The 27,374-nt window shown below is 44.2% G+C and overlaps 1 protein-coding gene across 2 annotated transcripts; it reads right to left on the reverse strand.

Annotated features, from left to right (window-relative positions):
* Nucleotides 1-19,304: 19,304 nt before the first annotated feature.
* tmem74 (transmembrane protein 74) lies at nt 19,305-22,894 on the reverse strand. 2 transcript variants are annotated; one of them, XM_084027380.1, is made up of 3 exons: nt 22,691-22,894; nt 21,119-22,073; nt 19,305-21,085 (listed from the first exon to the last, which is right to left on the reverse strand). In XM_084027380.1, exon 2 carries the CDS (start codon nt 22,015-22,017, stop codon nt 21,172-21,174), a length of 846 nt encoding a protein of 281 aa, XP_083883506.1. In that variant the 5' UTR covers nt 22,018-22,073; nt 22,691-22,894; the 3' UTR covers nt 19,305-21,085; nt 21,119-21,171. The 2 variants fall into 2 exon arrangements, with proteins under 2 accessions (XP_083883506.1, XP_083883505.1); XM_084027379.1 differs by having other exon boundaries at nt 19,306-21,085; nt 21,119-22,084.
* Nucleotides 22,895-27,374: the final 4,480 nt, after the last annotated feature.

Here is a 27,374-nt window from a genome sequence, read left to right on the forward strand (position 1 = left end):
GTCTTACAGCTTCTTAACTAACTGAAGTGAGTGTTGCTTTTTACCGTTGTGACTCCTTAGAAACTACAGAGCACACCCCAGGGTCCCTCTTCAGTAAATTATAGTCACTTCTGCTGAGAGAAATAGGATTGCCTCTAAAACGCGGATCATTTATCATTTCCAAAGCACAAATCTTCCCCAAGTAAATGTCAAGTGGTTGATGCTACCGCAATCAACAACTTGACTGCAATGCTGTTTTTAAAATTTGCACGAGCTAACTGTGCAAAGTGAGCAACACAGAAGGTTCTCAAACAAGAGGTTATTATTATTAGAATTTAGTTCTCTGTATTTTTGTATAGGTGAACATTTATTTAATAAGGAGGCCTCTCTGATTTCTCATTAGCTGGTATTGATAAATTGCTGTTTGAATGCAAACTCAACAGTTCTGCTTTTTGTTTCAGCTTTCCAGTAGCTTTTTCCATTACCCGAAAAGTTTTTTTTAAATCTAGAAACCTCCGCAGGAAATGTTGAGAAGCTAACAAAGCATGGGGAATAAAGCTATGTTCACACTACAACCGGCGAAAGCAATGAGACGGCCAAACTTGGCCAACTACATAATTGCAGAGTCGCTGTTGAAGTGTTGCTCAAGGATTCGTTGACGTAGTTATGTCATTAAACCACACTGGAAACTAATGGCATACACTAAAAAGTCAGCTCTGTATTATTATTATTTTTGGGTGGTTTATTTAGTCCTTACATCTGCTGTTTCGGTACCTGTCCTGGTGTGTTTCCCTGCTTCCTTAATTGTCCCTAACTGCTCCCAATCATTCACCTGCCTCATTCACCTGACACCCGTCCTTCTTTACACCCTTCCTCTGCTAAATTGTCTTTGGTCATCCCTCCCGCCGTTAGTTTTTTTTTTTTTTTTTTTTTTTGCTTCGTCTCCTGGTTTTTGGATCTTTGTCTTTGCCTTGCCTGGTATTGTTTGGACTGCAAACTGTGTATGACCACCGGCTTCCAGTCTCTTTATTACCGGTATTATCAGCACAGATATGATTTGAGTGTGGCACACAGTTGTAGCTTCCAATTGAAAATGATCGTGACCTGTTGCAATGACACTATTAGTGTGAACACGGCATTGGAATCACCTGGAAATAATCAATGTGTCCCTATTGACTAATTTTCAAGATCAGGATATTTGTTCAGGGGTCTTTGCTAATCCATCTAAATAAGGTTACATTGAGGAGAGACATTGAAACACTCTAATCACATTTGAGTTCTGAAGGTGGTTTCTTACATAAAGTTAATGAAAAGTTGTTGGTGAAAATGGGTAGCAACGTTGAGTGGTATCCAACTGTCTTCATACATCCATGATGACACTATGCTTTTCCTGCAAGTCAACGTTCGGTGAAAAAGGCCTGTGATCCCAATTTGACACGAGTAGACTGTCAACAAGCTTGTCACGAAGTCTGCATCAGATGTCGACACTTATAATATCTTCCATTGTGTTTTCAGTTGTCAACGAGCAATTTTAAACTGTCAAGAAGATGATGCACCAACTCAGATCGTCTCATTTGTCAATCACTTTTATTTTTCGTATTGCAGGAAAAAATCTAACTCCAGTTCTTGCAGAGCGGTGACATCCCTGCGCGAGCCAAAGGCAAGCTCCAGAATAATTTCTGTTAATGCTGACTAATTAGTGCCTGCTTATCCATCGCACGAAGATTCCTGAAACATGGTCCTGATTTCACTCATTTAACAAAAAAGCACCACAACACAGTAGATGGACCTCACCCTCATCCAGTAATAGTATAATAAGAATTACCCCAGTTCTGGCTGTCTGACTGTGAAAAGAGTCATGGTTAGCAGTCATAACAGAACAATGGGAAGCTTCCACAGTCACAATTCTGCCACGAAGATAAATAAAAATTGCAACACCGTCAAGGTCACGGTGCCACAATCCACACGAGCACATTGCTCTGGGAAGTGGGAGATGTTGAACCAGATGTTTTTCATATTGGTTTTGTGGCGTGGAGTTGATGAGTGCTCTGTTACATTAGCGCGGCATGCTGTGCTGCTGTAGGAATTGCGTTCAATTTAACCTCTCCCTAATTACGAACAATATGCTCTCACTCTCACGGCGCGGATTTACACGGATCCCTCGAGGGAGCCGCACCATCGTAAGAGTCGTCAGCCACCCCGCGGCACATTTTTCACAGCTTATATCGGTGTGTTTCAGTATCCTCTAAAGGTCTACTCAAAACTCAATAACATAATTGAGGCAATTTACATTTGAAGATGAACCAAAAAGCAGCATGTGTTTCATCTTTTGAAAGCAAGCCTTTCCCACGAGAACTTGAAATAGAATCCAAATACTGAAACCTCTAAAATACATAGCTTTTTCATGATTTAACTTTATTGACCTGAACCGGAGGTGGGAATATTTAGGACTATTTTTTTGTCCTGGACATGGTCAAAATCCCTTGATTGCCAGGATCTTTAATATTTGTCCTGCTGTGACTGCGGAGCACCTGGCTATATAAACAAGAGGGGATTTGTGCTGGGTTTGTTAATGATGTTTGGAAGCATGCGATGGTCAAGAAAGTAATGCATAATGAGCAGATCCCATCCAAAGTATAAGCTCTGTCAGATACGTTTGTGTTTGCCCGTCTTTCTCCTTTCTCTACCTATTTTCTTTTACACATAGTACATGCACACACACACACACACACACACACACACACACACACACACACACACACACACACACACACACACACACACACACACACACACACACACACACAGACTTTTTGCTGGAAACATAAAAATGGACATGCAGTTAAGGATATTAAAAGGAGTCCAACATTGGTTGTCTCCATTTCCCTATACCTCTGTCTCCATCCGTCCTTGTCCCTGAGTTTCAATAATTAAGTGGGTTCTTTCCCCATTAGACCATCGCTTTCACTGCTGGAAGGTCACAGAAGCGTCTCATCCATGTTCCATCATTTGTCTCAATCAGTCTCGGCACATATGATACGCAACACTTTGGTTTAGGAAAATGAAAGAAGTGTTTCTGTTATACAACCTGTATTCAGATTGTTTTTTTTTTTTCTTCTTTTCTAAGACAAATCCTCGGCTGCACAGGGAGTGATGCATCTATGTACTTTGTTGAGTTGTGATAAACAGCAGATCAAAGAATTTTATTCATTCAAACATGACTGAACCAGAACTCCAAACCAGAAAAAAAACACACATGCGGTTGTTTTTATGGTGTTTTGTGATTTATTAAAGAAATAATTGAACCTTTTAGGGAATGCACTTATTCACCTTTGTGAATTGGCAGCAGCTGGTTAGCTTAGCTGGGAACAGGGGAAAACAGCTAGCCATGGGGTTGTTTCAAGGGTCCTATGTTCCCCAGGTCTACACTGTATAAAACCTTTGGGAAAGTTTACTTAACCCTCATATTGTGCTAGAAATGGGCACCTTACTTTTATATTTTTTTAAATGAATCACAAAAAAGTAAAAAAAACAACTCAATAGTGATTTACCTCATAGCCAACTTGTTATCCAATCATAACCACAAAATCTACATTTACTTTTTTGTGTGTCCCAAAGACCACGTTTGCCTTGCTGTTGAAAATCATCATCATCAAATCATCAAAAAGATGTTAAAATCTGACCCGCAGAGAACATTGGTTCGTAACAGTATGGCATGAAGCAATAAAACATTTTGGGTAGTTTTGTGGATCCGACCCAATCAAAACAAGAGTTCCAGTCAAGTTTGAGTAAAGTTTTATCCACAAAACCATCCAGACTCATTTATATTCTCTATTCTTTCTCAGATTTGAACTGGAACACCGCAGATGCAGATTTTTTTTGGAGACGTTCAAAATCAATAAAATGATAACCAGTTGTTTTTGTTGCGTTTTATACAGCTGTCTTGAAGCCTAGTTACAATAAAAAAATAGAAAAAAACCTGGATAATATTTATTTGATATTTTAACTTGAAACGGGTCAAATTTGACCCAAACATAATAGAGGTTGGGTGTTGACAGAATATTGAACTGGGGAACATAAGGCCTTGGACACATACGACCACATTAGACCTGGTATGGGACTCGAGAAAGTCACTGCACCCGATCATGAAACAGTCTGACGCATACCCCCCCTGCTGCTATAGCTTCACGTGTACTGTACAGGCAAAAATATCTGGATCTTACATGTAACTACAGGCAAAAATGCAAATAAGCGTTTTTTCCCAAAAGACTGTTATTTTGAAGAATTTTTCTTTTAGCAAAGCAGTCTCTATTGAGTGATACTCTATTGGGAGTATACAGTAGTATAGTCTTGTTTCAACATTCAATTGAGACTTGTGTGTTGGAAGAGAAGTTACTATGTCCAACCTTGCAAGATTGCCACCATGACTTTTATGTGATTTTCAGGAATAAGACCAATATATTGATTTGCCATCACATCTGAAAGGATCCACTGAGAGATTATCACTGGGAGGTGAAGTGAAGGACTGAAGTGAAATGAAGGAGCACAATTTTACTGACCACTTTAGCACACACACACACACACACACACACACACACACACACACACACACACACACGCACACACACACACACACACACACACACACACACACACACACACACACACACACACACACACACACACACAAAGAAACAGTGGAAAATGTGCTGTCATTTGGTATCATTTTCTGAATCCTGTCTGGCCTGTTTTTTTTTTTAGGCCAATGGAAACAAGTCCTACTCCGGACTCCCAGAGATCCCAGGGTGGCTGCACTCTTCGAAATGAAACGGACCGAAAGTGCAACCAACCTATCATCTTCATCTTAGGTTACACATTGTTTTTATCAAGTACATTTGCAGAGAGCATGGGTGACTCATCATTTTCACTGAGAGCATCCTCGGCATACGTCAGAGCTTTCCTCCCCTCGCCATCACCCTTTCACCCCAGAAGAGGGTTTATATTCCAGTTCAATGCAACACGCCAACAGCCCTCAAGCCACACAAATGCTTCTTATTTTCACTGCAACCTCTCGGTGTCTCTTTTATGAGGGTTTCGCCGGAGCAGGACGGCTCTTTGGGTTTAGGAAAGAAAAGACCCGACAGCTGCCAAAAACGATCGGTGGTCGAGAAACAATGGCACGCCCTGTGTGATTCTCTCTGCTCCTCGAACCCCAGACGTCCTCCGAGCTGGAATCCTCTGTTCCTTGTATTTGTCAGATCATGGTTCCCTCCTCCTATTGGTTATGGCAGCTTTGGCCCAGGAACACTGAGGCGACCTGACCAACATGGTCGCGCCTCTTGCCAAAAAAGGACCCAGAAGAAAGGAAGAGGGGGAATGAGAGAAATGCTTTAATTGCTGCAAGAATCTAGACAGTTTGGGAACATTAGTTTGAGAAATTTGTGGGTAATAAGACGGTGGCGAGGTGAAAAGTGGGAGAGCGATCCAGCGGACTCGAATTTCCACTCGCGACTTGTGTGGCGAGGACACTCTTCGGCTCGGACCGGGCCACGCTGGGACGGGGGGGGGGGTTGTCACAACCACAGCGGTGGTGGCAGTTATGTAGATGCAGAGGAAAGCCACTGGTAATAGACGTTGACAGATGTTGAAGGGGTCTACATGTCCAAGACGCAAGTGAAGCCATTGAGGGAAGATGACTGAGCTGAGCCAGTTCCCATAGACATGAAGTCAACACACCACAGCCTGCTGATACCGCTCAGAAGTAGGATTTATTATCTTTTATTCATACAAATAAGTGTAACCGCGCTCGATGTGGGGCTTGATGTACTTTGGAAAGAGTTTTGAATCATTTTGAGGTGTTTGGCATATTATTGATTATTTTTCAGCAAGTGATCTGAGAGGAAGTATTCACACAGTAGCCATTAAGTCAGTCATTTCTATGCAAAAAACTGCTTCAGCCTTGTTACGCTGACTGTGAAAGTGATTTCCGCTGCGGTTTTTGTCTGCCTTTCAAACCGTCTACAGCAGTTTCATTCACTGTTTCGATTCTGACGGCAAATATTTTGAATGAAGCACAAATTTTTTTGTCATCAAATACCTACGCCCCCATTCATTTAGGAGACATTCAGAGCGAGGAGACATTTACGTCCGTTTTAGTGAGTTTATTGGAAGGGACGTGTGGGGAGAGCAGGATTAATGGCTTTAACTTTATCTTGGCAAATCAAATTCCAATAAAGCTCAAAGAAAAATGTTAATCTGGCCAGTTTGAGCACTAAACTGTGACTTGATTGATGCACGAGGATAACGTAGTACCAAAAGCATGCAGGTGATTCTTTTACGGCCCCGATATCCAATTCAAACTGGAGGTTTTATTAGCGGCCGATTGTTGATACAGAGATGCTCATTTCCCAAATGAAGTGCTGCTCACCTGGACGTGTCTGTAAGAGAGAAAGATTTATAATCTTGCGGTTTAACATTTCACTGTATAAACTGCTGGACATTTAATTAGAACTCATATTTTGCGGAAAACAAACCCAACAAGTTTGACAGAGGGTCATATTTAGAGCCCTTTTTGTTGGCTGAATATTATAATGCATTTAACAGAGAGAAATATTGGCCATTGAGATTAAGTCGTTCATTCACATTAACTGCTTTTGAAGAAACTGATACTATTAGTTATTATAGGTTTTACTAGAGATTATAGATTTTTACTTCATTATTTTCGCAAAGAACAAGCATTTCAGTGTTTTTGTCTGGGATTTAATATGCAACTCCAAGACACTTCCGCTGGTATCACTTCTAATGATACCAGCGTGAGACTGTTACCAGTCCCGCCCCACCGACCGTGACTTTTTTCCCCCTGGAGCCACACCTTACACAATTGGGTTATTTGGGTGACTCAGGCCTTTCTGGGTAAAGAAACCATCTCACGTCATTGTGTGTAAACGCTAACTTTTAGGGCAATTCACCAACAGAAGAGTTATGACCATGACAAGTAACTGTCTCTGTCTTTATTGCTGACTATTTCATTTTCTTGCTGCTCTCCCTTTCATTCCTGCTGTCCTCCTTGCATCATGCCGTTTTACATCTGGGATTTAGAATTTTGGAGAGTCACACAGTAGGCCTCCTTCACTGACTGCGTGATGCCCTGCTGGCTGTGGGGTTCAGGATAACAGCATTCTATGACGTACTGATTGCTGAGGCTGAACATTTGAAAATTTTTAAAAATTCATCACCAAAAGAATAAAAAATAAATAAATTGGATTTCGATGGAAATGCCTGGGTCAAAGAGGGCCAACAGAGAACCAGACTAGATCAAAATGGATGACCTGGATTTGAACTTCTTTCACCCCGCTGAGACCTTGTGTCTTTTGACATTTAAACAAGCATGTATACACACTCCTGCCAACTTTTCCAAGAAAACAACATTTTCATTGGCATAGCAACCGGCCCCACGTCTGCACTGACGCCCATTTATATTGGCCATCTTTAGCAGCACTTCAGGATAAAAGGTATTAACACCAGTGTTGGGGCAGGGCCAGGGCCGGGGGCCTGCTTGGAGCTGGAGACGAAGTGGATGCCGGTGTGGTGGCCTGTGGTCGGGTGCCAGTCAGGCCATCCCCGCGAGAGAAGATATCACCATAGCCTGGTCGGCTGACAGCTTCAGGCCCTTATTGAAAAATCAATGTCCATTTGTGCGTTCAGCTCACCTGGCCGTCTGCCAGCTCGGCTGAAGTCACCTAATGAAGCCCGATCCCGTTACCTGATTCCTGATTCACTGAGTCAAAGTGACTTTGCAGCTGAAGTCATCCGCCCATCAGGGACCTCGGGGGCCAGTTCAACATGAGCCATGCAGCATGTTGTTGTTGTTGATGTTGTTTCTGTTTCAGTTTGCATTCTTCTTCTGTTTTCAGTGTTTAGTCCCATCCTGACATACAGCTCTTCCTGTCGGTGCAATCACAAATAAAGAATGTGAGCAGTGTTTTATGGCGTCAGAGGATTTACGGCATGGTTAGTGCAATTAAAGGAGCGGAGATATCAGCCACCGTCTATTCCATCAACGTCTCTAAAGCATCAAAGGTCAAATTGTTGAGCACGTAGGGTGGGTTGAGCTCATGCTCATCACAGCCCGGTGCTTGGAGGACCGCATTTGTGCACGCAGAGCAGAAATGATTCCAAGTGAGGATGCTTTTCCAGTCGTGGACACTGTTTGTTTTTAAATGTGCATGTTCGAAATAATTCAAAACTGTGACCGATGAAGCCAAACGTAAACATTTTAATCCGTGTGATCTGAACGTTGACGTCGCTTTTGTGATGTGTGAACATACAACCAACCGTTTTCTGATGACTGAATGTTTAATATTGTCCTCAAATGTTTCTCATTACTGCTCACTTATTGGCCAAGAATCCCACCTCTTTAGAGCTCACCCATCAAGGCAGTTAAAGGTTGAGTAGGTGATTCTATTCAGAAACACTTTCTGTTATATTACTTGAAATCCTCGATAGCAATGAAAAAAATTAAACGCTCTAAAATAAAAATGTTTTTAAAAATGTCATCTGAGGCCGTGGCAGGACTGTAAAAACCCTGTCCAATCAAAAAAGAGGGCCAGAGAAAATAAGTGGATGGCCTGCCTCTCTGTCAATGCTTACTTCCTGATTGCACGCGTTGATCTCTAGCACTCTTTGAGGTGTTCTTGGAGAGCAGCTTTGAACAGAGGTCTGAACCAAGTGGGTGGGACTTTTCCGGTTTGGCGATGCGTTCAAAGTCAAATTCTCTGTGTTTTTTCCAAATGACCTACTCTGCCTTTAATTCACCATTTTTTTATGCTCATCATTGATGAGAAGAATTCCATTCTGGCAGTCACTGTGTAGTTTGAACATTGGATATCTTGGCTAACCCCTCTGTCTAATAGGACACCATAAATGACTCATGAATTGCTCAAACCGAAAATGCAGCCTGTATCCTAGGATATACACTGCACAGTAGATTGTAACTGTAACTGTCAAGCTTTGAGGATAAACCGCCGTAATATCACAGCCGGGGGCTGAGGCTTTTCTTCCAGTCAATCCACTCACAGTTTACCATTAGATGGATAGAGGGACTACAGTATGGTATTGTGTGTTCTGTGATTCATTTTTAGCCCACGCGAGGACTGTGGTCTAATTGTGTCCGGGAAACCTTTCCCGCGTGTAAACGCTCGGCCACTCTGACTGATCATTATGTTAAATGTCAGCTGGCTTTAAAGTTGTGCCCCCCACCCCCCTCCCACCTCCTTCTTCAGTGGATTACTGCTCTCTGTGAAGTTTCATCTGTCCACGGATGAACGGCCGACAGCGGTAGCAGGCTGTAATCCTTCAGGCCACAACAGCTCCTCCTGATTCAAGGTGGAATGAAACATCCAACTGTAAAACCCCAATCAGAATGAAAATCCCAGTAACTCTAGTGGACTGGGGCGGCGAGCGGATCTGGCGGCTGGCAATTGCTGGAGTACTGGACACAACATACTATGTCCCTCCGTCCGGTTGGGTGCTGTGTTCTTCCCTCCAGCTTTTGGAGAAGGAAACGGGGGGTTTTGATGAGGAACTGTTTAGGAGAGCCTTCCCGATGTACCTTCGCTAAAGGGTGAGTCATATCGAGTGGGGTGGGGTGGGGGGGAGTGAGGTCAGTGAGGGTGAGGAGGAGAGAATGATGAGGAGGAAGTTGCTGGAGGAAGAGGAGGAGGGGAGGAAGGCACCGGTGAGGGCATTGCTCATGATAAGAGACACCACCGTCCAGGAGGGAGAGTGCTCTGCCTTTTAAAGTGGCCGATGCTCTAAAAGTTGAGCTGGCATTCATTACCAGAATGACGTAGTCTGTCTGTACACCTTGTCCGTCCCCGGTCTGACCCTGAATTCACACTGTCCCCTGCTTCCTCGCATTGAAGGGGAACCAGAGGAGGAGGAATTCAGAACGGGGCCCGTACAGCAGAAATCGTTCAACATACATGCGACATAAGGTTCTTTCCAAAAAATCCCTCCAAATATTGGGAATGCCCCCCTCGGTACTTCAAGCTCCCCCCCAAGCCAACAGCTCCGACTCCCCTGTCCCCCCCTTCCTCTTCGCCATGGAGCCTCGTGGAGGAGTCAGTGTGTAATGCAATTTGGTTGATTAAAAGAAAACATTAAAGCACTACCTTATTGAATTTGACGGCACGTACGGATCCGGATCTCACCGGCCACTCTGTTTTATTGGCCGGGATAAAGGGGATCACGTCATTCCCCATCATCCCCCACCTCCACGCCACCCTCCCCGCCCTGCGGCCCCGCCTTTCTTCATCCCTTCCAGCCCTAGACAAACCTTGGCAGGAGGACGTCCTGGCAGGACAGAGATTTGTTTAGACCCCCCCCCCCCCCCTTCCCCCTCCCTTTTCCGACTCCCCGCCCTTTTTCATTGCGCCTCTCTAACCTTGGCCACCACAACAGAGAGAGAGGGGGACAGAGTGACAGAGCGAGAGACATTACGCAGGGACGAAAAGAGGAAGAGAGGGAGAGAGACCCCTGTCATAAGTAAAGAGGAGTCATTTTGTTTGTGTCAATAAACAGACTGATAGGTCATTAATCTGCTGAGCGGATGGGTTAGAGGTAGTAACCTCCGTCACTGTCTGTCCAAGATGACTCATCCGTTGTTCCAAACGGGTTCCAAGTCTCGTAGTCTATAATTTAGACTCAGACGTGCCTTTTTTTGGGGGGGGGGTGTAGCATCTTGTTGAATATCAAGCACCTGCCAATTTCCTCAGGAAAGGCCAAGTGTGCTTTCAGCTCGCCATACCCGGTCCATTTATTAGAGTTATGGTCGATGGTGACGGTCCGCCCGGTCGCGTACAGGAGCAGCAAAACAACTTCTGAATGGAAGTCCTGTGTTTAGATGACATCATCTGTGACTGTTTAAATTACACTGCAAGAAATGAATAACAGCACACAAGGGGTGACGCAATGTGTCGGCACTGCGTTGAATCACTGAATTTAGACTATATTGGCCTCAAGGCATTGTTGACTTGGACGACTTCATTACATCATCTAGAATCAGCTTCTAGCAGCACGGTGATAAAAAGAAACTTTTTTTCTTTTTTTTTTTTGTCCGCAGAAGGAGTGACAGCAGACTTACTGTGCAGAAAGTTCACATAGAATGGAGGCGATCGATATGTCGCTGAGGAAGGGCATCCCTGTTTGAACCAGCGCTTGTCAAACAGCATCTGTCTGCCTGGTACACTCGGTGACTTTGCCAGCTCGTTTGCTGTTTTACCAGAAGTTGGATGGGAGGGTTGGTATTAATTGCGTCTGTCTGCTCCGTGACCGGTCCTGGACGAGCTAAAGCATCAGCGTGTTTGACAATTCTCGTTAACTTTCCCAAACCCACAATCCAACGAGCAAGACGACGTCATGCAGTGATTGGTCAGATGTGCGGGGGCGAGAAAGAAAGGCTGGATTTTTACTTCTCTCTCAAGTGGTCTTTTTTTCCCTACGACTAACCCATCTCTATTTTTGTGTACAAACGGGTGCAACACCATGACTGCCTTTTAAGGAGAAATTGTCCAAAAGGGTGCACGACGTTTGTAGGATTCATTGGGTTTTGCCACTTTTCTGTGACGACACTGTTGGTCCCGCCTTTGATGGTGGCCATTTGGAGCAGATACACTGTTTTTCCTTCAGATGTGGTTGGATGATCCATGTCACATGACGCAGGGGCTGGAGGCAGGTGCTTACTAAATCGCTCCTTGTTTGGCAGCTCTTTGTAGTTTTCTGTAAGAGAATTCATTTTTTTTACGGGCTGGCATTGTTGGCATCATGCCCAGACCCCTAACCTGGAGGGTCAGTTCATCGGGTCCCTCACCTGAGACTAATCTGACTTGGTTGACTTTGCTGGGAACTAAAACGATTGTGTTGACATACTTCTTATTTTCTATCTCTACACGTTAAATATGACAACAGAAAGTTTGTAATTAGAGTAATTAGTAATGTAAGGCCATTGCTTTTTTTGTTTTGCTTTTTTTTTCAAAAAGTAATGAATATTTGATTTCATGTTTTACGTAACTCTCCCAGAAACTGCCAATTGCAAAAGTCATTACGCTAATCAGCAAATCCATATTAACAACTTACAGCAGAATTACATTGCTTCACATTGCATGCATGAATTAAAGTAACTTTTGATGTTGAGGCATTCAGCATGAAACTGCCAGCGAGGTATTTTTCTTTTCTGTAAAAGAAGAGTAACAGCTGTTCCTGAGCAAACCCACATGTTTAGCACAGTCGAGGGAAAGAAAGGGATACAGCGTCAATTAGCAGTGGAGGAAAGCTTTATCAAGGCAAAATTCCAAAATCTCTGGCAGCGCAGAGACACCCCGTCAATTACATCCGTGCCTGACAGATTTATTGGCTACGCGGACGTCTTTTTAGGTCAAGTCAATACCTGCATTGCGTGATTTCAAATCCTCGCTGTCACTTTTCCCCACCTGAGTGAGGTGAATACAGGAAAAGGGAAACATGAGGAAAGGAGAGGAGAGTTCCAGAAAGACAGGGAGGATGAGGTGGCGTGGTGCTGGAGGAAGAAGAGGAGGAAAGCAAATTTGAAGGTTCAAATGATGAGAATGCACCGCCTCGCATCGGTGGGCCGTGCCACTGGGAAACTTGAGACGTGAGCAGATACCATCGTATGCTAGAGTTTCCCGCAAAGAGGCCCCTTCACGGCAGAGCATCGACGGGGGCCAGGGGGCTATCAGGGTGGGGTATTATTGCTTTAAGACATCAGATACAGGGCATCACCATCTGTATCAGTTGCATAACACTTTGGGTGTCAGGGCACAAAGGATGGCAGAGGGGGGAAAGAGGTGGTGGTGGTGGTGGTGGTGGTGCAGACGTAAACAGGGTCAGAGGAGAAAGAAGGCAGAGGTTAGAAGAGAAAGTCAAGGAGAAAGCAGAAGGTCTTGGAGTGTTTTATAACCGCTCATCATCCCAGACTCCTGGTGCTTTGAGGAGGCCCAGATGAATTATTCAGTTTCTGGCTGGTTGATCTCCTCTGGGACCACCACTCGCTCTCCTCCAACGTTAGAGCACCACTTGACGGTAAATGCTCACTGGGACAAACAAGAGGTCCTTAAAAAAGACCTGTGCACTTAACTCACACTACAACCCCCCACCACACACACATACACACACACACACTCGCCCCCTTGTCCTGACCAAGATCAATATGCAGTTGGAGCCAAATGTTGCACAATACCCCACTGGGGAAGGAAGGTTTCTAAGAGGAAACCTCCAAAGGAAGTTGTGTGCCTGCATTTATAAATGTACTCGTAGGCATGCCAATAGATTATAGTGAATACATTGACGAGAGAGGCGATGGAGTGTTTGCTTGAAACATTTTTTTTCTTCCACCACATACTGAACATTGTTACAGATCCCCGGACAGTCTAAAGAGCTAAGCGCTGTGATATAGGGATTTCACACAGCCGGTTCTCAGGGCGTCGCACTCTCGATGCTGACAGGGCAATAACTGCCATGCTTTTGGGTTCAGGCTGCATATTGCCTTGTAAAGTCTAATGCTGCCATCTTCAGGTTGTCCACGGCTATTAAAATGGCATAAAACTATAGTGAAAGCAAAACTATGCATCTTGGTGATTGTGATCCGAGTACAGGGATTATTATATTATGACTGTGTATTTAACTCATTCATCATCCATGAGTATGAATGTTCTCGTCCCTCCTTTGCCCTCATCATAATCTACAAGCACAATGAGGACTGGTGGTAAATTATTTCTCTCCATCATTTATTATCAGTGCCACTGGATCCTTGCAGGTTGGACAAGGTTGTCACTGTCTCACCACAAAGTGCCCCTTGGGTTTCCTTGTGGTTCAAGTCTCATGCCTGTTTTAGTGTTTCTTTCTGTGAAGGTGCAGCTGTTGTTGAGCTCTGCCATTTCACTGTTTCTCCTGAGTCCTCTGATCACTGCATTCGTCTGCCAACCACCCACCTCGCCTCTGCTGCACTCCACGTCAGCCACGCTCCGGCGTTCCTCCATTACTCATCATTCCCTCCTGCAAACCTCCAGACCTCATCTTCCAACCTCAGCGATAAATCCCATTCTCTTAAAACCTCACCCCCTGTGTCTTTGTTTTAGTCCTCACTCAGCTGATCCCCAACACAATGTTTAAATTAGTTACAGATCACACAGAATGCTGCTGGCAAAGTTTGAAGAGTAACTAAAAGAGTCTACAACAGCTTGATCCTGACACACAGACTCTGCTGCTACTGTCCATATTGCTATGTCCTATTTATCTCTTTGTTTTATTTTTATGGTTAAATTAATATTTTTTCATCCCTCGTTTTTCAGTATTCTAATTGTTAATTGTTTTTTTATTTTGTAAATCTGTTAGGTGCGATGTAAATAAAATGAATTATTACTAATATTGTGTATCATTTGTATTGTACAGCCCCATTATTTATATTTATATTCATTGTTTGTATTGTATTTTGCAGTGAAGTAGTAACTCTTTGGCTCTTAGCTCTCAAAATAGTGATGGCTGAGCCGACAGTTAGCAGCTAAAGGCGCTAACAGTGCTAGTGCAATAGTACTGAACAAACGACAACAAACAGTGAACCGAGGGGGACTGCATGACGGGTGTTAGATTGCCGCATCATTTTTGCAGCATATTGCTATTGCATTGCTACTTCAAGGGTTTGAATAACTCCTACTGTAGTGAGCAGGGTTTTTTTTATAGGTTTGTGTCTAAATCTGGACTCTTGGATTCCCTTTGCAATTGGTTGCCCACAGTGATCAATATGAATATTATCTAGAGGAGAGAATATCACTGAACTCTGTGTCAACAGGCATACATGCATGCATGTGTTTATGTGCATGCATGAGAGTGTATTTTCATGTGTTTGTTCACCCTGTCCGCATCCCTCCTCATCCCTCCTCTCCACATCCTGTTGGGTGTCTCCACCAGCCAGAGTCATCTCTCAGCGGTGTTCACTGGTAACACAACACTGGAGCCATCAGTTCTGCAGCGCCTGCTTTAGGACTCGGCCTCAGATCCAGCACTGCTGCTGACTGCGTCCAGAGCCTATCCTCTATGTGCTGTATGCTAACATGCACACAAGCAGATCGGACATGCAGTCCAAAATACTCCTCTTTATGGAGGTACAAATAATTGCATTGGTTGAGTTAAAACCAGTTGGAGGAGGCAACAAGCATCTTTTATTTGTCTGAGCTCAAGGTGGATAAATGCAAAGCTGAATGGCAAAGAACTCTGGTTGAAAACTAAATTAAATTATAATGGCAGTGACATTTTTGTCAATGCTTTATGACTATGATATTGATGCTCTTGTAAAGGTCAGAATCAAATGGGTCAATATGGATAATTTGAATTTAAAAGGTCATCTTTTTGCTGTTTTTATGCTTGTGGTAAGGCTCGGAGGATGGATGTTGTTTTATCTATTTGGTCCAGACTGAAATATCTCACCAACTGAAGTTGTCTAGTGTCCGACGCTAGACATGGCAGTGCAGAGAAAGGAACAAGTGGACTCTGAATGCAGATGCAGTGAAATAACTGTGTGTGAGTTACAACCAATGATGCTCCATTACAGACGAGGGGAATGGAATGACATCTTTGGTGTGTTGTAGAGTTTGGGAGTCTGGAGGAGAGGCCGTGAAGTTGCATTGTATCATACATCAGAAAGCCCCGGTGAAACATATCTCATATGAGTGTTAATCACTGAATTGATGCACATACAGGGACACAATCCACCACCACAGACAATTCTGCATCAGTTCTATTCACTAAGATCTGTAATTGACCGTTTATTTAGCAGACAAAGGTCATAGCCTTGTTGAACCGAGCGACCCTTGAGCTGTCGACAGAACATGCTTTCCTTAAGTTGATCTCACTGGTCGTCAAAACGTTTGCAGGGAAAAGATGGGGCTTGTGTTTCAAATGTTTGCACACATGAAATCTTTTGTGAAGGCGATGTTGCACACTTCCCAACTCCCCGTCGCTGTGCCTACGTGTAGCATCCCATAGCCGCTAGCTGTAGTATAAGTTTACTCAAGTCTTCCAGTTCCCTTGAGGTGAACTCAACCAAGGAGGCAGATGTCTTTGAAGAATTACCTGTAGAAATGTAAAACATGCAGACACACATAATGCACTTTTGTATTCAAAGCATGCCTTTCCATTACGTTCTGTTGTTCAGATGTTGCAGGAGATGAACAAGCTGTTTTCTTGGCTCACTGATGTCTTTTCTAAAGGCCACACTCGAGCCCACTTACATTATTTACTGCAGCAAACTAGCTAGCAATCATTATTTACTGTAATTAGAGGTAAATGCATAGGCATAATGGGGGAAACAAGCTATACGGGAGGCCATGCATGACGAATAACTGCATTAGCAATTTGATACAAATTAAATCAATGGAGCCCAGCAAGACTGTGTGATTTACAACAGAAGGGGCTAAACACCGAGGTGATCAAGAGGTGAACCGAGTTTGTGATTTGTTTGTGCAATATGTCTACATTACGCAAATCTGCTAAGCTGAGGAGGCATTCCGCTCATTCAAAATACGACGGTAATGTTATTGCATGAGCAGCCGCCGTGCAACCACTTCATCGGCAAGGGCACATTTTAAAAATTCACTGTAGTGGATGATCAGAGAGGCTGAGAGAGACAGAGAGAGACAGAGAGAGAGAGATGTATCCTGTATTGCCTGACTGTAGCGGTTGGGTGGTTTTACTGGAAGATTGATCCAACTGATCACCTCATTTCCTCTCTCATCAACCATAGCAGCCAAAGCGCTGATAGTTTATCCGTCTGAGAAAGTGATTTTAAGGTGCCAAGTGCAACACAGGAAATGGCTCCACAGACGACTGTGTCTGGTTGTGGCAGGCCTGATCAGTGAGGTTGACCAGCGAGCGGGTGACAGTGATTCTGAGCACCATGCAGAACTCAAGTGATTCGACACAGTTGCGGTCCTTGATTGTAAGAACCGGGTTCTGTCCAATCTTGCCACGGAGAGAGGAAAACTGTTCAGGGTTTCAAAAAATAGTAGCACAAGGGAAAGGAAAAAGGACAACACCACACTAACGAGGAGCGCAAAAACTGATAATAAAACAAAAAAGAGTTCAAGGAAACACACAGAATAAGCAGACTTTTCATGAGCTTTCATGCCATGTGAAAATGAAGCCACTGGAAAGTGGAGCTGAACAGGGGATGTTCTCGCAGGGAAAATGTAAAACAGCCCAGCTAAGTGCATCCTAAGCAATGAGCTTTGTAGACTACATTTACAATACAATGAGCTTTCCAAAAATCCAATATGCACGTTGACTAAAAATATCCTGTCGGCTGTGCAAAAGCAGTGGAGGGAGCAACCCAGAATGCAGTCATATCCCTGAGGAGTTTGGCTTTCGTCTCCCCCTCCGAAGCAATCAATCGAAGTGGAAATCTTTTTTTTTTTTTTTTTGGCCTCACTACCCACTGATAGATGGAGGGCAAGGTCACCACATATGAGTATATCTAAAGTGTATGGCCTAGGAAAGGAAGATATTTTCTCTACTTTTAGCCTAAAAGGTTGAGCGTACTCACTGCATAGCTGCATGTAAGCGGCACACAATTAAACAACATTTTGGGAGATACTCTTGGTCATCCTCTCGCCATGAGTTAGATGAGAAGATTGATACCAGCAGATGGTTAGCGCAGCTTAGCATGAAGATTGGACTGGAGACCTGGTCACCTGTCCTATAGATTATTAATAGGTTTCAACCTCCTCTGTGAGAAATCATATTTTGTCCATCATTTGGCTCTACACACCACAATGCCCATGTTGCTGAATATATTCAAAATTGACCCCCGGAAAAGGTTGATCGATTCAATCTGCATTGTCTTATCACATTTCTCGCCACTGTAATCCTTAGCTTTCTGCTGCTGTTAGCGGCACGTTGTGGCTTCTCCCTTTCTGCAACTTTTTCAGTGTGCTGGTATTTGTGTTACCTTGAAATAGAGCCAGGCTAGCTGTTTCCCCCATTTCCAATCTTTGTGCTGATCAAGCTAAACCGATGGCTGGAGCCTTATATTGCACAGACAGACATGAATAAGCATGTTTCCACAAACGACTCCTTTTACTCGTTTCATATACAGTTTCTCAATGTTAAGTTCCTCTTGCTCTGCCTGTCTGCATTTTCCAAAGATTTTTTTGTTAATACTTCCCGGCATGGAAAAGCCTATTTAGAGCATTTCTAGAGCTTTTAGAAAACTATTTGATGTGACATTTTTAGGGTCAGCAGCACTCTAATCTACGGTGACACGCAACACCTTTGCAAAGTCGTATAAAAATTTGCATACTGGCGCACACTCAGAGTATTAGCATTGACAAGGTGGAGGAGTGTAATAACACCTCAGGGAAATTAGCTGATGGCAGCAGCTAAGCTACTCCCCGGCCTTACCTGAAGGGTTCGACTTAGCGGAGGAACCAACCAAATATCAATAAGGGCGATTTAGCCGTGCACCGCTCACGGATAAAGAGCTTATGCATGAGATCTCTGCAAACACACTTGAGCTAGGCATGTAAAAATGCTGTCGCTTCAAGCAAATCCCTGATTAAATCCCCCAAACACGTATAGTTGGCTGTATGAGGGGGGAAGCCTGGTGTTGGGGTATGCTGCCAACCGTGGAGGAGGACAGAAAGACAGAGATAGAGGAGGGCGTACGATACGTTTAGTGCATTACATTCTGCAGATGAGTGTGTTTGAAGTCTTCCCTCAGGCATGTATGATCCTCTGTGCACTACAGGGATGACACTCTCACAGATGATGCCACCTCCGAATGTGACCCCGACACTGAATGACGAGCACCAGCTTACTACATCTGTAACGCAGCCATCGTGTTGCTGCAGTTTGAATTAATTGCTCAATATCATCACAGGGATTTCTTTTTTCTGGCGTCAGCAGCGTTGTCGTTGGCTGCCCTTTACTGCGTTGAGTGATTTTAATTTTACGTGAGCATATTGGCGAGGAGGGAAAGAAAAAAAAAGGAAGCGGTAAGAAATGGCCATCCAGCACTTGGGCGTCACCTCGCTTCCACGGCCAACAAACACCGGTAAAAAGCTCGCTAGATGAAATATCACTTTAACATCTGCAATACTGAGTCGTGGATTTACAGCTTCTGTGAAGAGAACGGGACAACATTGCCTCATATGCATCATTAATTTTTATTACCGTTCCAGGAAATCTGTTCATTTGGCATTTTATTGCCATTTCAGGACGTAATGACTGGTTTTGAAGGATGCTCACGCACCTTGTCAGTTCACCCTAAGACGATGGAAAATCTGTGGTAACACAAACTTGCATTAGTTCATTGCCGCAACACGTGATTTATTTCGAATGATAGTGAAGGCTGAATACCTCATTAGACTCCAGTGAGGCAGTCCATTCACTCGAAACACACGGGTTCATCTGTCAGCCTGTGCTCTGACTGGCACTTAGAATGCATGTATATGCTGTGACAGCATATGCCGAGGGGATGCAGCTGAACGAAAGCAACAACAACGGCGTGGCCTCAAGCTGGTTAACATAGAGAAATCAGCCTAAGCGTCTCATTAATAGAGGCTGACTCATGTCGTTCTGAATGTAAGCCTCAAAATAGGGTCACGGCGTCCTGGAAATGAAAAGGACGGCAAACCGACGGTGACACTGCATAAGAATTGTCAGCGCTTGTCTTTGCGGAATGCAACATTTGGTTGTGTATGTGAATATATGCAAATATGAATTAATTCTAGTGGTTCATGCATGATTTATGAGCCTTACAGGGTTAGCACAAACACAAAAAGCATTTTTTTTTTCATGAGAATTGCTTTCTTTATTCTTTTCTGCACGCCTCTTGAGACAGCTTTACTGTAAGCCGCCAGGGAGGGAAAAAAAAGGTAGCTTTCACGTGGAAGTAAAGACAGAAACTAAACCAAGAAAAAGGAAGTTGCCCGGACACCTGCACGTTAACATCTTTTAGCAAGTCTGCACATGACAAACATCTTTCCCAAAGCTTTTTTTCCCTCCCCGTGACATTTGAAATATTTGAGTCAGTAAATCACCATGATAACATCAATATGGCCTTTTTAAAAAGAATGATAACTCATTTTGGAAATGTAATTAGCGCTTTGAAGTGAAGGCTTAAGGTTTTTGGAAGTAGGGCAACTCTTTCATGTGTGATTAGGTGCTCTTATGTCCGGGAATGAGAGGCGGCAGGTAAAGGGAAGCCTCGTCAACCTTGAAACGTTACAGGCACTTGGCTGTGGCCGTCCAGGACCCTTGTCACGCGCTCGTTAGTGTGAATGTACAGCGTTCGTATAGGTTGAGAACGATGCGGGAGAAATGAAAGTCCTGCCGTGGGAGAGAGGAGGTGAGGAAGGAAGGGAGGGAGAAGAGCAGAGTGGATCAAACCAGTGCAGAGGAGGGTGAGCAGTGTGTGTCAGCGCTGTCGAATGCAGTCAAATTTCTCACTACAATCAAACCGACGTGGAGCTTTGGCTCAGATGCACGGAGCCGGGCTTACTGGCTTACCTCAGCACTGCACCAGAGTAACTGTCACTGGATATTACCATTGTGGACCACTGAGCCGACTCTCCCGCATCTCGGTGGACAGGGACAGCTTTACATCGCCCCTTGCTCCCACTCTCCTGCCCTGCGGACACACGCTTCCCTCGCTTCCTGAAATGTGTCCGTTGGAGACGTTTGCATTAAATATGAATAGCCTTAATAATAAACGGAAGCTCTCAGAGATCGCATCCTGGGGTACAAAAGAAAAAGATGTGATCCAGTGTTTGTGACACAAAGCTCTTAACATTCTCCCCAGTCACTCTTGTGCCATTTTAAAATCATTTGGGAACAACGTGATACCACATAATGTTTTCAAGGCAATTATTCACTTTGCAGTTGAGTGCTTCTCTTGTCCTTTCTGACTGCCACGTGGTCATACAATACAGTATTCCAGCTATTTCTAGAAGACAAAAACAATGGATACAGTTTCAGGGTACAATTTGTTAGATGATGTGTGGGGAATGGCATTAATTCCTGTTATACACAACTTATTCTCACACACACACACACACACACACACACACACACACACACACACACACACACACACACACACACACACACACACAGAGCAGCATTTCAAGCCAAAGTTTCCTCTATCCCTTCCTCCAGGGACAGGTGCACAGAAGAGTGGCTGGGACTGGATCTAGTTTTCAGGCTGATGGAGCCGTACAGTTTCGCCGAGCGCTTGGAATAAGCGATGACCTTCCTCCTGTACATCTCCCCCTTCCACATGGAGATCATCAGCAGCGTGGAGAGCACCACGCCGCCCAGCGTGAGCAGGCACAGACCCGCTATGACGCACCGATCCAGGTGGGCGCCTATCCGGGCGCTCTCCATCTCCAGCCTCTCCATCTCCCTCGCCGACACGCTGTCGCGGTCCACCACCACGTCCCGGGGCACGGCGTAGGAGATGATCACCAAGGAGATCCCGGTCACCAAGAACGTGACTGCGCTGATAAACCCGTAGTCTACAGAGGTCCCGGCGCCCTCCCCGAAAGAGAGGTCGTCCTCGGACATGAAGGAAAACTCCGGTAAAGTCTCGGAGCAGGGCTCGCCGTGGCGCACGGGTCTGTGAGTACTTTTACAGCTGGTGTCCGGGCTAGCCAGCCGCAGGTTCACATTCTCATCGATGTAGGTGAAGGAAGTCTCTAATTCCTCGTCGCAGCAAATCCGGACTTTCTCCTCGCCGAGGTGACCGAGTTTAACATCTGCGCATCCCTTGCGCGGCACCGTCCTTGGCGCCGGATGACACCGGTCATGGCAGCCGCGGGCCGGGTTACAGCCGCCCTCCCCGTGGACGGCTCCTCCCGTTGACCCGCCCGACTTCCGGCCGTGCAGCGCGCTGGAAACCCGGTCAAGGGCGTCGGGAGCATCGGGCCGGTTGCCTCTCTCATCTGCGGGAAGCAGCGCCGGAGAAGCCATTCGCGTTTCGCCACCCACGGGTTTACTCTGAGCCTTCCTCCCACGATGTTTTCACTCTGCAGCATCCCTAACGGGAGGACACACACACACACACACACACACACACACACACACACACACACACACACACACACACACACACACACACCAGATCTAAATTAAACGGTGCATCTAAATTAGATTATCCTCATTGCAAAGCGTGGACCCGCATATATCCACGATGCGCAAGCACGTGTGTGCGTAACTTGGCACGACATCCCTAAGGCTATATTGAACTCTACAGCACTTTAAAGTTGGTAGGATTGTTTAAGTAAAAACCGTGGATCCAATTCTTGAAAGGCGCTTACGGTGGCTGTGATTAGCCAAATGCCGCTGTATCCAATTAGGGAGGACCGCGCATTAACCGAGATTACGCTATATTCTTATTCTGTTTTAAAATGGACCCAGCCAAGAAAAACAACTAAATCACACATCAAATACACATAGTTGGTTGAAATCATCACGACATATTTCACACTACAGCCTTTTAATCCCGAATCCAGCCGATAATACTTTATTTGAATTCAGCAGAAGACGCGGGATGCTCCTCTGCATTATGGAGGACCAGTCATCCACTACACGGCGATATATTTCCTTAATCCCCAGCTGCACAAATACAGAGACATCAACTCACCGCGCTACTTCAGCATCGCTTCCGCCTTCTCCTCCTCATAGAGCTGGCGAGGGCACATAGCGGGGAAAGACGAGTTCAAAAAAAGAAAAAAAGAAGAAGCCTTATCAGTGAACATGCTTTGAATACATTCTCTCTCCCTGCTCGATGCTGCACTGAGGGCAGCTCTCCCTAAGTCCCTCCCACACACAGAGCCTCGGCTGCCCGCGCCGTGGCGCTGAAAGGAGCCTCGCTATCTGTGAGCCGATTGAGATCACCAGCAGTCAGTCAACACACAAACGGGATGAGGATTTGCGGGGTTGAAAGGGGGAAACCTTGGGACCTGATGAGGATTTGCGGGGTTGAAAGGGGGAAACCTTGGGACCTGACGATCATACTGGACTAGTAATGCCCTCCCGAAGGAAGCAGTTTAGGAGAATTTGATGCCATAGAAAGGTCAGTGTGCGACTGTAAAGCTCCTGTGGAGGCTAAGAACAGGTTAGTAGGAATATACTGTATATATAAAAACGACACAGAGACATAAAATAAGTCCCTGTAGGAGGATATAGGACCCTAAAGTGCCACAAAGTTTCATAAGTTTGCTATAAAGTCAGTTTGAATACCACAGGCACATTTATAATTCCTCTCCAGTTATATCCTGAAGAGCTCCACATTCATGTACACAGTGAAAACATAGATATTCAACATCCAAAGTTCTCTAAAGCTATTTTAGTGATTTCACAGTGAATACACAAGACAAATAATAATAATAATACGGTATGCTGTCTCTTAAAACGGTCATCATATCGGGGAAAAAACCTCTCATCAGGAAAAAAAAAATCTTTAATCATATCAGAAAAAAAATCCACCCAGCGGTGCCGTGCAAATGACATTGTTAAACTGCATGTATCACCATCTGTTCTCCTGCGCTCTCTCTCTCTGAAGATTACTGGTCACTATGTCAAAGCCAGTCTAATCCACGATTAATCTAGAGATCAGATAGGTCATCTGCTCTGCGACCCCACGCAAAATCTTTGGGAGGGTTATCTGGTTCCTCAGCCTGTGTCTTGCTAGCAACAATTAACACCGGCTAACGACTTCGTTCTCTAAAGAGACACTTTTTGTGAAGTGGATGTTAAGTGCGGGCCACGGTGCTTAATCCCACTTTAAACTGAATATTCATTTGCTGGCTGTTCCACCTTATTTAGCGCACACAACCAGGCAGCGGCTATAAATATAGTCGCCACTTTTCCTGGAGCCCTGGCGGCCCGGGTGAACGACTTTGGCTCATTTCCCAACAAGGCTCCATTTAACAGATGAGTAAAGAGTAAGGGGGAGAGAACGAAAGAGAAGTGATTAGAGACACGTTTTTTTGTTCCAGAAATGAGTTTGCAGAGGAGTGGGGGGGGGATAAGACATACTCCCGGGTCATTGACTGATGGATCATAATGCTTTATGGTGTGTTTGGTCAGATTGTAGTCAACGTTGGTCGGTGTCCTGCAGAGAGAGGAAGCAGGAATCTGACTTTGAGCTCCTCTGAGGGAGAACAACAGCCAACTATCAGATATCTGTCTGCAACAGTGCACCACTTTTCCTGCTGGCAAGGACACCAGGTTTGGAAGAGCAAGGGCGGCCGGGGAGTCGGTGCTTCTACAGGCTATAAATCCTCATAGTGTGTCTCCTGCCACAGGCACGGACCCACACAGCAGAGACATTACGAACTGCTGATGTAGCACTGCTTTACTCAGTAGCAGATATGGGAAGGTGGTGGAGGTGGAGGGGGGGGGATTGAGGTCTCTCTACAGCAGCAAGAGGGAGAAGTGGGACATTGCATGTGTGGGAGTGTGAATTATGGAATGAATGAATAAATAAGGTTCACTTCACCTCCAGCTGCTCTGGGAGCTGCTGAAGCTGATCAGTGCACCACATTACTGTGGAGTAGAAATGTGTGAATGAGAAACAGGGGAAAGCCCATATAGGCCTCACAAGTATCTCAAGTGGCACAACATAAACACACTCCTGACATTGGTTGTTATTATTTATATCCAATAACAGCCATTTGTAATGTTGTAATGCCGTCATACAACCAGGTCGCAAGTCTGCCCCATTCCCGTCAATCAGGACACATTCATGAGCAACCAAGTTAGAACTGTCCACGTTCGTCACTGCAAAACTCCATCAATGCTTCTTACATCTATAGAATTCCGTATAAATACTGATATAGTAAATTTGGCTAATGTAACAGGAACTAGGAAGGGTTGTTTGTATGAAATGTTACTTACTATCTCCAAATACAAACTAATTTTGAGTTGTCTGATGACATGTGAAGGCGTTAAGATTTGAAATGAATTTTCATAAAAACAACACAATATATCTCAAATTACAAAACGGATGAATCAGTTAGCAGAATCACATTTCACACTCTAAACTGAATGAATACTGCTAACTCCGAAACACATTTGGTATTTTATAGCAAACAATTTACACATCAGTCTTAACTATGTAGGAATTGCTTAATGGTGCAGCCCAATTTAGTGAATGACTCAAAACGATGAGTTATTAGCTAGCGAGCTATAAAAGCTGATACAACCTGATCCAGAACTGAAATCAAAGAGGCATGCAAATTAGTAAGACTCCTTTCAGTTTTTCACACTGAATTTATATTTATTACACATTGAAAAAGATGTAGCCTGTTGTAGGCCAAGTAAACCCTCTGCACTTCACCACCAGCTGCCAGAAAGCACCCTGAGGTCACCGGAAGGGAAGTGTGTCACAGCATCAGGGTACTGTAGATTATTAATAAGAAGGTGTTCACAGTCCCCCAGGTTTGTTGTCTGAGGGAAGTCTGGCACGCAAACCCACCGGCGGCTCCTAAAAAGCCTTCCAGAGAGGAGAGTGCATGCACACAGCAGGATGACAAGGGGATTAAGAAATAGGCAGACAGAGGTTTTTTTTATTTTTTTATCTCCTCTTCTTTTTGAGAGGATGGGTGTGCTACACTCTTATGAAATATTAAGCACTTGGACCGTCACGTTAATTTACAGTGACTTTACTAATTGAAGTGGTGTGGCTGCCCTCAACACAGACACCGCGGGTGTGAGCTAATGGAAGGTTAATAATGGCTTTGCTAGTGTTGTGTGTGTGTGTGTGTAGGCAAAGATTTATGCTTCCCGCAAAGCTAAGACTTCACCAACAAAAAAAAAAGAAAAGAAAAAAAAAAGCCATTTGGTGATTAAGCAAGCTGACTCGGATAATTAATTCCACCATTTCATCCACCCGTCGTCTCTTTATAGTCTCTTTGTCATAATTAATGTGATGTTATCCCCTCGCGCAACAATTGCTTTTGAGTTATCATGCTCTCGATAGCTCTTGATGATAATTGTCTGTCCCTGTTTTCTGCCTCTCCGTCTCCATCTGGAGCGCTGATTATCTCTTACAGCTATTCTGATGGGTTCGGTTATAATGGTGCGCTAATTATAAGGCAACAAACGTTACGTTTTGGCTGCCGGATCCGATTCATTTTGACAAATGCGCAGTTGTGCTCTTGGTATCCCCTGTGGTGGCTCAATGGTAAGCAAAGTCAGAGCAGCTGCTTAGCATTGACATAATAAAACATTTTAGATGGGATGAGTTGAATTCATTAGGTAAATGCGAGAGTCTTGAGTTCAGGCCAGAGACGTCATTTATATTTGGTGAATGAAGTAAACCAATCGCCGAGTAGTCTGCTGGCACTTTCATTGGTGGAAGTCTGTCTGTATTTTCTGTTGGGATGTTCCCCTTGAATTTCCAATTTGGGAAAAGGACCTCTCTCTTGAAAGCCCCACTGGATGAATAATGCATTATATTAACACAGAAGTCACGGTGGAGAAATTTGTGAATGCGTCCGATAGTGAAATATTCAGTCGCAACATTTCTTCATTTTTCTCTGCTAATATACAGGGAGCATTCCTGTTCCATAGGTGGTGAAATATCACCCCAAATGAAAAAGTTTGAAGGAGCGCATTATACATTTGCAAGCAAAGGAGGGAGAATCCTTTCCATAGATTTCCAAAAATCAATAACATTTTACAGGCCAAAAAAATAGTTTGGCTTCATTCCACGTCCAGTATACCAATGCTTGGAGGTTTTTTTTTCTCAAACAAATCTACATGACAGCCACCTTGAAATCACCTAGACCCAAGCTCATACAGAGAAATGTCATCTTTATGCAATGTGCTATCTTTCAAATATTCACAGTAACCTGGCTGTCCTCCAGTGTTCAATGAGTCAGTAGCAGTGTTTGACCATGAGGTGGCAGTGAAGACCCACCTCAGTGTTGTAGGAGAGGAGAACCGCATCTGTCTAGAGCAGGGCAGGCAATGATGCACTGATCAGTGGTGGAAAGCACCATTATCCAAGTATTTCATTTTGAAGTACTCTTTTCTCTGTCATCATCGTTTTACTCCACATTTGTTTGATAGCTGTTAGTTATTCTGCAGATTCATCTTATAAAGTAGGATTCATTGCTATAGTCAGCTCATGAGTAAACAGATATGCATCAGTAAATAATCAAAATGAACAGCAGAATGCTGCTTATACAATAATTAATGATAAATAATAATCAAATAGTTTTACACATTCTGTCGGAAAATTAGCACTAGTTATTAGTTCATTTGGCTGGTAATACTTTTCTGAAAGGAATACTTTCTTTCCTGGTGATTGTCTTTTT

This window comes from Eutrigla gurnardus (assembly GCF_963514095.1).
Source record: "Eutrigla gurnardus genome assembly, chromosome: 14".
Lineage (NCBI taxonomy): Eukaryota > Metazoa > Chordata > Actinopteri > Perciformes > Triglidae > Eutrigla > Eutrigla gurnardus.